Genomic DNA, 13,500 nt, shown 5'->3' with positions numbered 1-13,500 from the left:
AGTGCAGCAGCCGCTGTGTGTGCTGCTCCTGTATACTCCCCATACATTATTATGTAGGTGTGTGTATACAGTGTATGGTGTGACCCCTCACTACAGATATATATATATATAGCAGAGTGCAGCAGCCGCTGTGTGTGCTGCTCCTGTATACTCCCCATACATTATTATGTAGATGTGTGTATACAGTGTATGGTGTGACCCCTCACTACAGATATATATATATATACAGCAGAGTGCAGCAGCCGCTGTGTGTGCTGCTCCTGTATACTCCCCATACATTATTATGTAGGTGTGTGTATACAGTGTATGGTGTGACCCCTCACTACAGATATATATATATACAGCAGAGTGCAGCAGCCGCTGTGTGTGCTGCTCCTGTATACTCCCCATACATTATTATGTAGATGTGTGTATACAGTGTATGGTGTGACCCCTCACTACAGATATATATATACAGCAGAGTGCAGCAGCCGCTGTGTGTGCTGCTCCTGTATACTCCCCATACATTATTATGTAGATGTGTGTATACAGTGTATGGTGTGACCCCTCACTACAGATATATATATACAGCAGAGTGCAGCAGCCGCTGTGTGTGCTGCTCCTGTATACTCCCCATACATTATTATGTAGATGTGTGTATACAGTGTATGGTGTGACCCCTCACTACAGATATATATATATACAGCAGAGTGCAGCAGCCGCTGTGTGTGCTGCTCCTGTATACTCCCCATACATTATTATGTAGATGTGTGTATACAGTGTATGGTGTGACCCCTCACTACAGATATATATATACAGCAGAGTGCAGCAGCCGCTGTGTGTGCTGCTCCTGTATACTCCCCATACATTATTATGTAGATGTGTGTATACAGTGTATGGTGTGACCCCTCACTACAGATATATATACAGCAGAGTGCAGCAGCCGCTGTGTGTGCTGCTCCTGTATACTCCCCATACATTATTATGTAGATGTGTGTATACAGTGTATGGTGTGAGCCCTCACTACAGATATATATATATATACAGCAGAGTGCAGCAGCCGCTGTGTGTGCTGCTCCTGTATACTCCCCATACATTATTATGCAGATGTGTGTATACAGTGTATGGTGTGACCCCTCACTACAGATATATATATATATATATACAGATAGCGGTGCTGTGTACCGGGAATCGTGTCGCACACATTGCTGACATCACACATGAACCTGGTGTGAACTCGGGCACCGGGAGGGAAAGCTGCACATTCATATTCCGCATTATTCCTGGAACATGGGCCGATAATGGTTTAATTATCAATGTGAAGGGAATTGTTCCAAAGGAGCTGGAGCCGCCGGGGGGTCTCTCGGGAGCCTTTGAAGTTTTAATCGTGTGCAATTGTAGCTGGAGGGGACGGTTCTTCCATCATTGACCATCGAGCTGCCGGGGATAAAAATGCTCTAATTAAAGCTCGGACTGCGGCCTCCATTATCCCCTCTGGCAGTCCTATCAATAAAGAGAGATGATAGATGGATGGATGGATCAATGGATTAGTGGATGGATAATTGATGGATGGATAATGGATGGATGGATAATGGATGGATGGATTTATAGATGGATGGATGGATTAGTGGATGGATAATAGATGGATGGATAATAGATGGATGGATAATAGATGGATGGATAGATGAATGGATTAGTGGATGAATAGATAATGGATGGATAGATAATAGATGGATGGATAGATGGCGGATGGATGGATAGATAATCGATGGAAGGATGATGCATGGATGGATTAGTGGATGGATAGATGGATAATGGATGGATCGATAGATGGATAATGGATGGATGGATAGATGGATAATAGATGGATGGATAATAGATGGATGGCTAGATGAATGGATTAGTGGATGAATAGATAATGGATGGATAGATAATAGATGGATGGATAGATGGTGGATGGATGGATAGATAATCGATGGAAGGATGATGCATGGATGGATTAGTGGATGGATAGATGGATAATGGATGGATGGATAATGGATGGATGGATAATGGATGGATAGATGGATAATGGATGGATGGATAGATGGATAATGGATGGATGGATGGATAATGGATGGATGGATAATGGATGGATAGATGGATAATGGATGGATGGATAGATGGATAATGGATGGATAGATAATAGATGGATGGCTAGATAATGGATGGATAGATGGATAATGGATGGATGGATGGATAATGGATGGATGGATGGATAATGGATGGATAGATGGATAATGGATGGATAATGGATGGATGGATAGATAATGGATGGATAGGTAATGGATGGATGGATAGATAATGGATGGATGGATTAGTGGATGGATAGATAATGGATGGATAGATAATGGATGGATAGATAATGGATGGATAGATAATGGATGGATAGATAATGGATGGATAGATAATGGATGGATAGATAATGGATGGATAGATAATGGATGGATAGATAATGGATAGATAATGGATGGATAGATGGCGGATGGATAGATAATAGATGGAAGGATGATGCATGGATGGATTAGTGGATGGATAGATGGATAATGGATGGATGGATAGATGGATAATGGATTGATAGATAATAGATGGATGGCTAGATAATGGATGGATGGATAGATAATGGATGGATGGATAGATAATGGATGGATGGATAGATAATGGATGGATGGATAGATAATGGATGGATAGATGGCTAATGGATGGATGGATAGATAATGGATGGATAGCTGGATAATGGATGGATAGATAATAGATGGATGGATAGATAATAGATGGATGGATAGATAATAGATGGATGGATAAATAATAGATGGATAGATAATGGATGGATAGATAATGGATGGATGGATAATGGATGGATAGATAATGGATGGATGGATAATGGATGGATGGATAATGGATGGCTAGATAATGGATGGATGGATAATGGATGGATGGATAATGGATGGATAAATAATAGATGGATAGATAATGGATGGATAGATAATGGATGGATAGATAATGGATGGATGGATAATGGATGGATAGATAATGGATGGATGGATAATGGATGGATAGATAATGGATGGATAGATAATGGATGGATAGATAATGGATGGATAGATAATGGATGGATAGATAATGGATGGATAGATAATGGATGGATAGATAATGGATGGATGGATAATGGATGGATAGATAATGGATGGATAGATAATGGATGGATAGATAATGGATGGATAGATAATGGATGGATAGATAATGGATGGATAGATAATGGATGGATAGATAATAGATGGATAGATAATAGATGGATAGATAATAGATGGATAGATAATAGATGGATGGATGATAGATGGATGGATTAGTGGATGGATGGATAGATAATGGATGGATGGATAGATAATGGATGGATGGATAGATAATGGATGGATGGATAGATGATGGATGGATAGATAATGGATGGATGGATATATAATGGCTGGATGGATAGATAATGGCTGGATGGATAGATAATGGATGGATAGATAATGGATGGATAGATAATGGATGGATAGATAATAGATGGATAGATAATAGATGGATAGATAATAGATGGATAGATAATAGATGGATAGATAATAGATGGATGGATGATGGATGGATTAGTGGATGGATAGATAATGGATGGATGGATAGATAATGGATGGATGGATAGGTAATGGATGGATGGATAGATAATGGATGGATGGATATATAATGGCTGGATGGATAGATAATGGCTGGATGGATAGATAATGGCTGGATGGATAGATAATGGATGGATGGATAGATAATGGATGGATGGAAAATGGATGGATAGATAATAGATGGATGGATGATGGATGGATTAGTGGATGGATAGATAATGGATGGATAGATAATGGATGGATAGATAATGGATGGATAGATAATGGATGGATGGATAATGGATGGATAGATAATGGATGGATAGATAATGGATGGATAGATAATGGATGGATAGATAATGGATGGATAGATAATGGATGGATAGATAATGGATGGATAGATAATGGATGGATAGATAATGGATGGATAGATAATGGATGGCTAGATAATGGATGGCTAGATAATGGATGGCTAGATAATGGATGGCTAGATAATGGATGGCTAGATAATGGATGGCTAGATAATGGATGGCTAGATAATGGATGGCTAGATAATGGATGGCTAGATAATGGATGGCTAGATAATGGATGGCTAGATAATGGATGGCTAGATAATGGATGGCTAGATAATGGATGGCTAGATAATGGATGGATGGATGATAGATGGATGGATTAGTGGATGGATAGATAATGGATGGATGGATAGATAATGGATGGATAGATAATGGATGGATGGATAGATAATGGATGGATGGATAGATAATAGATGGATGGATGATAGATGGATGGATTAGTGGATGGATAGATAATGGATGGATGGATAGATAATGGATGGATAGATAATGGATGGATAGGTAATGGATGGATGGATAGATAATGGATGGATGGATATATAATGGCTGGATGGATAGATAATGGCTGGATGGATAGATAATGGCTGGATGGATAGATAATGGATGGATGGATGGATAATGGATGGATGGAAAATGGATGGATAGATAATAGATGGATGGATGATGGATGGATTAGTGGATGGATAGATAATGGATGGATAGATAATGGATGGATAGATAATGGATGGATGGATAATGGATGGATGGATAATGGATGGGTAGATAATGGATGGATAGATAATGGATGGATAGATAATGGATGGATAGATAATGGATGGATAGATAATGGATGGATAGATAATGGATGGATAGATAATGGATGGATAGATAATGGATGGATAGATAATGGATGGATAGATAATGGATGGATAGATAATGGATGGATAGATAATGGATGGCTAGATAATGGATGGCTAGATAATGGATGGCTAGATAATGGATGGCTAGATAATGGATGGCTAGATAATGGATGGCTAGATAATGGATGGCTAGATAATGGATGGCTAGATAATGGATGGCTAGATAATGGATGGCTAGATAATGGATGGCTAGATAATGGATGGCTAGATAATGGATGGCTAGATAATGGATGGATGGATGATAGATGGATGGATTAGTGGATGGATAGATAATGGATGGATGGATAGATAATGGATGGATAGATAATGGATGGATGGATAGATAATGGATGGATAGATAATGGATGGATGGATAGATAATGGATGGATGGATAATGGATGGATGGATAGATAGATAATGGATGGATAGATAATAGATGGATGGATGATAGATGGATGGATTAGTGGATGGATAGATAATGGATGGATGGATAGATAATGGATGGATAGATAATGGATGGATAGATAATGGATGGATAGATAATGGATGGATAGATAATGGATGGATAGATAATGGATGGATAGATAATGGATGGATAGATAATGGATGGATAGATAATGGATGGATAGATAATGGATGGATAGATAATGGATGGATAGATAATGGATGGCTAGATAATGGATGGCTAGATAATGGATGGCTAGATAATGGATGGCTAGATAATGGATGGCTAGATAATGGATGGCTAGATAATGGATGGCTAGATAATGGATGGCTAGATAATGGATGGCTAGATAATGGATGGCTAGATAATGGATGGCTAGATAATGGATGGCTAGATAATGGATGGCTAGATAATGGATGGATGGATGATAGATGGATGGATTAGTGGATGGATAGATAATGGATGGATGGATAGATAATGGATGGATAGATAATGGATGGATGGATAGATAATGGATGGATAGATAATGGATGGATGGATAGATAATGGATGGATGGATAATGGATGGATGGATAGATAGATAATGGATGGATAGATAATAGATGGATGGATGATAGATGGATGGATTAGTGGATGGATAGATAATGGATGGATGGATAGATAATGGATGGATAGATAATGGATGGATAGATAATGGATGGATAGATGGCGGATGGATGGATAATGTGACGACCTGGGCCCTGAACGTCTTGGGGCACACGTCTGGCAGCGGGATCAAGACACACACAAGCACTTTGTCACTTAAACAATCTCGGTGATTTATTCACATCCTCATAAACCACGCAGTGTAATGGGCCACAGCCACTTTCCCACAGGACAACGTCTCACTGTCTGTTTAAACTGCCGATTGTTCATACAGTTCATTCTCTGGCATCAGCCAGTATAGTCCCCCTTTCTGGGGTGTTACCTGCCAGTAGGTTTGCAGGCTGTCAGCAGGTTTGCAGGCTGTCGCAGTAGGTTTGCAGGCTGTCAGTAGGTTTGCAGGCTGTCAGTAGGTTTGCAGGCTGTCAGTAGGTTTGCAGGCTGTCAGTAGGTTTGCAGGCTGTCAGTAGGTTTGCAGGCTGTCAGTAGGTTTGCAGGCTGTCAGCAGGTTTGCAGGCTGGCAGCAGGTTTGCAGGCTGTCAGTAGGTTTGCAGGCTGTCAGTAGGTTTGCAGGCTGTCAGTAGGTTTGCAGGCTGTCAGCAGGTTTGCAGGCTGTCAGCAGGTTTGCAGGCTGTCAGTAGGTTTGCAGGCTGTCAGTAGGTTTGCAGGCTGTCAGTAGGTTTGCAGGCTGTCAGTAGGTTTGCAGGCTGTCAGTAGGTTTGCAGGCTGCCAGTAGGTTTGCAGGCTGTCAACAGGTTTGCAGGCTGTCAGTAGGTTTGCAGGCTGTCAGTAGGTTTGCAGGCTGTCAGTAGGTTTGCAGGCTGTCAGTAGGTTTGCAGGCTGTCAGTAGGTTTGCAGGCTGCCAGTAGGTTTGCAGGCTGTCAACAGGTTTGCATGCTGTTAGCAGGTTTGCAGGCTGTCAGCAGGTTTGCAGGCTGTCAGTAGGTTTGCAGGCTGTCAGTAGGTTTGCAGGCTGTCAGTAGGTTTGCAGGCTGTCAGCAGGTTTGCAGGCTGTCAGCAGGTTTGCAGGCTGTCAGCAGGTTTGCAGGCTGTCAGCAGGTTTGCAGGCTGTCAGTAGGTTTGCAGGCTGTCAGTAGGTTTGCAGGCTGTCAGTAGGTTTGCAGGCTGTCAGTAGGTTTGCAGGCTGTCAGTAGGTTTGCAGGCTGTCAGCAGGTTTGCAGGCTGTCAGCAGGTTTGCAGGCTGTCAGTAGGTTTGCAGGCTGTCAGTAGGTTTGCAGGCTGTCAGTAGGTTTGCAGGCTGTCAGCAGGTTTGCAGGCTGTCAGCAGGTTTGCAGGCTGTCAGTAGGTTTGCAGGCTGTCAGTAGGTTTGCAGGCTGTCAGTAGGTTTGCAGGCTGTCAGTAGGTTTGCAGGCTGTCAGTAGGTTTGCAGGCTGCCAGTAGGTTTGCAGGCTGTCAACAGGTTTGCAGGCTGTTAGCAGGTTTGCAGGCTGTCAGCAGGTTTGCAGGCTGTCAGCAGGTTTGCAGGCTGTCAGTAGGTTTGCAGGCTGTCAGTAGGTTTGCAGGCTGTCAGTAGGTTTGCAGGCTGTCAGTAGGTTTGCAGGCTGTCAGTAGGTTTGCAGGCTGTCAGTAGGTTTGCAGGCTGTCAGTAGGTTTGCAGGCTGTCAGTAGGTTTGCAGGCTGTCAGTAGGTTTGCAGGCTGTCAGTAGGTTTGCAGGCTGTCAGTAGGTTTGCAGGCTGTCAGCAGGTTTGCAGGCTGTCAGCAGGTTTGCAGGCTGTCAGCAGGTTTGCAGGCTGTCAGCAGGTTTGCAGGCTGTCAGCAGGTTTGCAGGCTGTCAGCAGGTTTGCAGGCTGTCAGTAGGTTTGCAGGCTGTCAGTAGGTTTGCAGGCTGTCAGTAGGTTTGCAGGCTGTCAGTAGGTTTGCAGGCTGTCAGTAGGTTTGCAGGCTGTCAGTAGGTTTGCAGGCTGTCAGTAGGTTTGCAGGCTGTCAGTAGGTTTGCAGGCTGTCAGTAGGTTTGCAGGCTGTCAGTAGGTTTGCAGGCTGTCAGTAGGTTTGCAGGCTGTCAGCAGGTTTGCAGGCTGTCAGTAGGTTTGCAGGCTGTCAGTAGGTTTGCAGGCTGTCAGTCTGCCTCCATCCAGTCCAGGGAGACTCTCACACTGGGCTCACCATCCTGGCCCATGGACACGTTCCAATTCCTCAAAGCCTCAGTGGATTCTGCAGCTCCCTGAAGGTTCAGAGCCCTCACTAGCTCTGTGCACAGGATCTCCTGCACATGTGCTCCAACCAAGATGGCTCCCACCAGCACACAGATCATGTGACAAACGACAGCTCCATTACATCCCATGAGACACACCTACGTATGGGCGGTATGTGGAGGGTCAGTGCCGCCCATCACTTCTGACCATCCCATGACCCCAGCCCTGAATGTGTACAACAATTCTCATGGAACTACAAGTTCCAGAGAAACATTCCAGGTTCAGATCGCAGAGGATTTCCCCCTCTGTGACACATACCGGCCATCTACCACATTGCATCCTTACAATAGATAATAGATGGAAGGATGATGCATGGATGGATTAGTGGATGGGTAGATGGATAATGGATGGATGGATAGATGGATAATGGATGGATGGCTAAATAATGGATGGATAGCTGAATTAGTGGATGGATAGCTGGATAATGGAAGGATGGATGGATAGATAATAGATGGATGGATAGATAATAGATGGATGGATAGATAATGGATGGATAGATAATGGATGGATAGATAATGGATGGATAGATAATGGATGGATAGATAATGGATGGATAGATAATGGATGGATAGATAATGGATGGGTAGATGGATTAGTGGATGGATAGATGGATAATGGATGGATGGATAATGGATGGATGGATAGATAATGGATGGATAGATAATGGATGGATAGATAATGGATGGATAGATAATGGATGGATAGATAATGGATGGATAGATGGATTAGTGGATGGATAGATGGATTAGTGGATGGATAGATGGATTAGTGGATGGATAGATGGATTAGTGGATGGATAGATGGATTAGTGGATGGATAGATGGATAATGGATGGATAGATGGATTAGTGGATGGATGGATAGATAATGGATGGATAGATGGATTAGTGGATGGATAGATGGATTAGTGGATGGATAGATGGATTAGTGGATGGATAGATGGATTAGTGGATGGATAGATGGATTAGTGGATGGATAGATGGATTAGTGGATGGATAGATGGATTAGTGGATGGATAGATGGATTAGTGGATGGATAGATGGATTAGTGGATGGATAGATGGATAATGGATGGATAGATGGATGATGGATGGATGGATGGATGGATGGATGGATGGATGGATGACCCTCTTGGACACACCGATGCACATGTAATAGACAGACCTGAGACAGATGTTGGTGATGTCGGCACTAATGTGTTTTTCTTTCTTTCTAGTGGATTTATTAGACACGGCGGCGGTTCCGGGGGACTGGGGCTGGCTGACCTACCCCCCACATGGGGTAAGTACTGTGCTGGCAGTGAGCAGCACGTCCTGTGTCTCTTTGTGGGTGTAATGGGCGAGAATGGTGCGGGCTCCGGTGCAGTCGCGCACAACACTTCAGGTGTAATTGGCTGTAAAATTGGAGCAGAGTTTGTGTGAGGAGAGTAATTGTGGCGGTTGTGTGCAGCCTGCGGGAGGCAGAGGAGGTCACTGAGTAAAGCCTGACCCCTTCATTCTCCTCCTGTGAGACCGCAGTCTAAACCTTCACTGACCCCTGAGCACGATATCACCAGCAAGTGACAGGAAGCTGGCCCCTGGTCCTCCCTGCTGGCGGTACATGCTGCAGGCACAGGCGTATATTAGAGAAAGTCAGGATTGCGGTGCTTGTCACCAGGTGATGGCAGCGTATATACCTGTCTAGAGACAAGGCTGTGGGATCATAGACACAGAGACCTTGTGTGTGATGCAGGACTAAATATCTGTCACCCATTCCAATTATCCTGCTCATCACACTGTGAGAAGAATCAAAAGCTATATGTACTGACCCAGGACCGAACGTGAACAGTGCCTGAGACACAAAGATCACCGAATCATCAACCAAAAACTGGAAGACAGTGGCGCTTCATGTATAGAGAATGGATCCTCTCCAGTATGAGGGAATCTACTGGACATCGTCAACCAGGTGGCGGAAAATATTGGTGCACAAAACATAGAGAATGGATCCTCTCCAGTATGAGGGAATCTACTGGACATCATCAACCAGGTGGCGGAAAATATTGGTGCACAAAACATAGAGAATGGATCCTCTCCAGTATGAGGGAATCTATTGGACATGGTCATCTAGGTGGCGGAAAATATTGGTGCACAAAACATAGAGAATGGATCCTCTCCTGTATGAGGGAATCTACTGGACATGGTCATCCAGGTAGTGGAAGATATTGATGCACCATGTATAGAGAATAGATCCTCTCCTCTATGAGGGAATCACCTGGACATGCTCGTCCACGTGGTGGAAGATATTAGTGCACCTATATATATGAAGCATGAATCCTCTCCAGTATGAGGAAATGTACTGGATATGATCACTTCGGTGGTAGAAGATATTGATACACCATGCATGAGAATGGATTATCTCCAGTTTGGAGGAATCTACTGAACATAGTCATACAGGTGGTGGAAGATATTTGTGCACCATTTCTAGAGGATGGATGCTCTCTAGGATGGACACTCTCATCCAGGGAGTAGAATGTTGTGGATTATCGACTTTTTGCACAGCGGTTGTTTTAGGATGAAGTTCATTGCTTCTTCTAATTTCCAAAAGAATCATCTCCTGGTCTTGGTAATTTGACACGTTTGGATTCAAAGCAGATTACATTAGGGGCATTGATTCTTGGTGACAGCTCGGTGATGGGTAATGATCCCCTTGTGTGCCTGACACTTTAGGTAGCGTTTACTGTGATCTGCAACATGTATCATGGACACGGCACGCTAATATTTTTAGGCATCACTGTCATGTTGAAAATTACATTGGGTCCCGGCATAATAATCGTTAATGAATAATAAAGCAGATGCCAAAAATCTCATGAGAGAAACAAGAGCTTGGCTGGTTGAAGCTGCACATGTAGCGGAGAGTTGATCTCATCTACCATGTCACCTCTAAGCACAAAGATGTTCGGTGAATGTGGAAGAGCAGCCATGGGCTGATGCGGAGACTGTGGACATCCAGTATTAAGCTTCCACCCAGGCCAACTCCATTCCAGTCCTCCAGCATAGTCCCGCCTGGTGTGTTGGCACTAACTGAAGTCATAAGAAAAGACCTGATGTCGACAGAATTAGAACCACCTCTTGTTAATTAAGATGTCCTCATTTATGTCTCGCTGGGGATGTTATCACAATGGCAGCAGACGAGACAGGATGAATCTCATTTATTAAAAGTCTGCAAGCTAACTGAGGAATTGTGGATGAAAGCCGGAGACCAGGTACCGGGCCGGAGAGATGACGCTGATCAAAATCTCACCTTTCTGTTGCATTGAGAAGACGGCTCAATTTAGCAAAGGGGAAATTCCCAGTGACTTTCCTATCAAGATTTCAAGGGCTTTTATAAGACCATTAATTAGTTTTATTTTTAATTTTATTTTATTTTAAAGTAAAAAATAAAACATCAAAACATCCTTGTGGCAGTTTTTGTAAAGTCACCTAATGAGCGACCGCTACTTGGGACATTCATAATTCCATAGTCAGCGGATGATTCATAGTTTGTAAGATGTCCCCTCTGGATCTGACAGGGTGGACGTTCTTCAGAGAAGCTATAAGCGCAGATGAAACTGTACCGCCCCAGCAGCGGTCAAACCGCTCGTATCCAGGTGTTGCTACTCGTGGCTCGAGGGTCTCCGGACCCGGGGGCTCAGGGTCACTCTAAAATGTGATGGGGGGTTTATTTACAGGGCATTAGATAATTTGTGACGCCACCCGTGGTGTGCAGTAACTGGGAGTACCGCCGCTGCCGTTGGGAGTACCCGGGGTGATGGAATGAGGCAGCCAGATGACGTTACCCTCCACGGGTAGAAAAGGCCCCGGGACTCTGGATGGTGAGGGGTTGCAGGGGAGCGCAGGCTCGCTGGAAGCAGGGGATGACCAGGAGGAAACTGGGATGACTCAGAAGGAAAGCAGACACTGACAACGTGGTAATCCAAGTCTCTGGGTGCCGTTGCCCTCTTGGGGGAGCTCTTCCGGGTCCCGTCCCTTGCAGTACTGCCTGATTGTCCGGAGCCTGCCTCTGTGCACAGAATTTTGTAGTGTCCAAGTGGACCGTAACCTTGAAGCTGTCTGGGCCCCGCTCCCTACTATGGGTAGTAGAGGAGCTTGCTCTCAGGAGTTCACGCTTGGGATTTCAGTGGGCTGCTTTGTTTGGAAAGCCCTATCCCCCTAGTTGCACTAGTACCCCCGATCTCTGAACTTCGGGTGGACAGTCTATAAAGGCCCTATCCTCCGCAGGTTAATTGCTGGGTTTCTTGAAGCCTCTCCCCGACCTAGAGTCCATGTACCCCGACGTGCCTTCGGCCCCAGACCGGCTATTGGATTGCAGCTGCCGACCGTCCTCCTAGACTAAGCCAGGCACCCAGACCCAGTAACCCGCGACCGGGTCTCCGACTACTCCGGGTCCAGACCACCGTCTGCAACCCAATCTTCTCCTCCCCGGGAGCCTCACGCTCCCTCCTAGCTCCTCACTTAACGAGGGCTACCGCTCAACTGACTTGTCACCTCCCACCTCCCTGCATGACCCCTAGGTGGGCGGCCCTATTCCAGCTTAGCAGCCCACTGGTGTGCCTGACAGGGTGTGGTGTGAGGTGTGATTAGGATTTTTAGATTCTGATGGAGGCAGTGCTGCAATTGGGAACCCAGAACCATGGGGGGGTTGAATCCTGCACTGGGAGATAAAGAGCGTTCAGTACCCTGTGACGACCTGACTAGTCCAGGTGTGTCACAAAACCACACAGTTGCTTGCAGTCACCATAACTCATTGTCAGTCGATCAGAGGCAGGCAATATTTGATCTCCCACAACTAAACATTACCTGAAACACCTACCACCATTTGGTCCATCACAGAGAGCAGCCAGCACTCTCCCTCCTTTCAGCCCATCTCGGGGAGTAGCCAGTTGTCTCTCCCTCTTTCCAGTCCATCTCAGGGAGCAGTCAGCACTCTCTCCCTCTTTCCAGTCCATCTCAGGGAGCAGTCAGCACTCTCTCCCTCTTTCCAGTCCATCTCGGGGAGCAGCCAGTTGTCTCTCCCTCTTTCCAGTCCATCTCGGGGAGCAGCCAGCTCTCTCCCTCTTTCCAGTCCATCTCAGGGAGCAGCCAGCACTCTCTCCCTCTTTCCAGTCCATCTCAGGGAGCAGCCAGCACTCTCTCCCTCTTTCCAGTCCATCTCGGGGAGCAGCCAGCACTCTCTCCCTCTTTCCAGTCCATCTCGGGGAGCAGCCAGCACTCTCTCCCTCTTTCCAGTCCATCTCGGGGAGCAGCCAGCACTCTCTCCCTCTTTCCAGTCCATCTCGGGGAGCAG

At 45.0% G+C, this 13,500-nt stretch overlaps 1 protein-coding gene across 1 annotated transcript in view; it reads left to right on the top strand.

The window, feature by feature from the left end:
- Positions 1-13,500, top strand: part of LOC142256452 (ephrin type-A receptor 8-like) — a 169,717-nt gene that overhangs the window by 56,318 nt on the left and 99,899 nt on the right. The window contains exon 2 of the mRNA XM_075328138.1: positions 9,395-9,459. Within this exon, the coding sequence (XP_075184253.1) occupies positions 9,395-9,459 (65 nt within the window). The remainder of the gene's footprint in view (positions 1-9,394; positions 9,460-13,500) is intronic.

This window comes from Anomaloglossus baeobatrachus, chromosome 11, assembly GCF_048569485.1.
Source record: "Anomaloglossus baeobatrachus isolate aAnoBae1 chromosome 11, aAnoBae1.hap1, whole genome shotgun sequence".
Taxonomy (NCBI): Eukaryota; Metazoa; Chordata; class Amphibia; order Anura; family Aromobatidae; genus Anomaloglossus; species Anomaloglossus baeobatrachus.
Note: the sequence above shows the minus strand (reverse complement) of the source record. Positions and strands in the feature narration are given on the sequence as shown.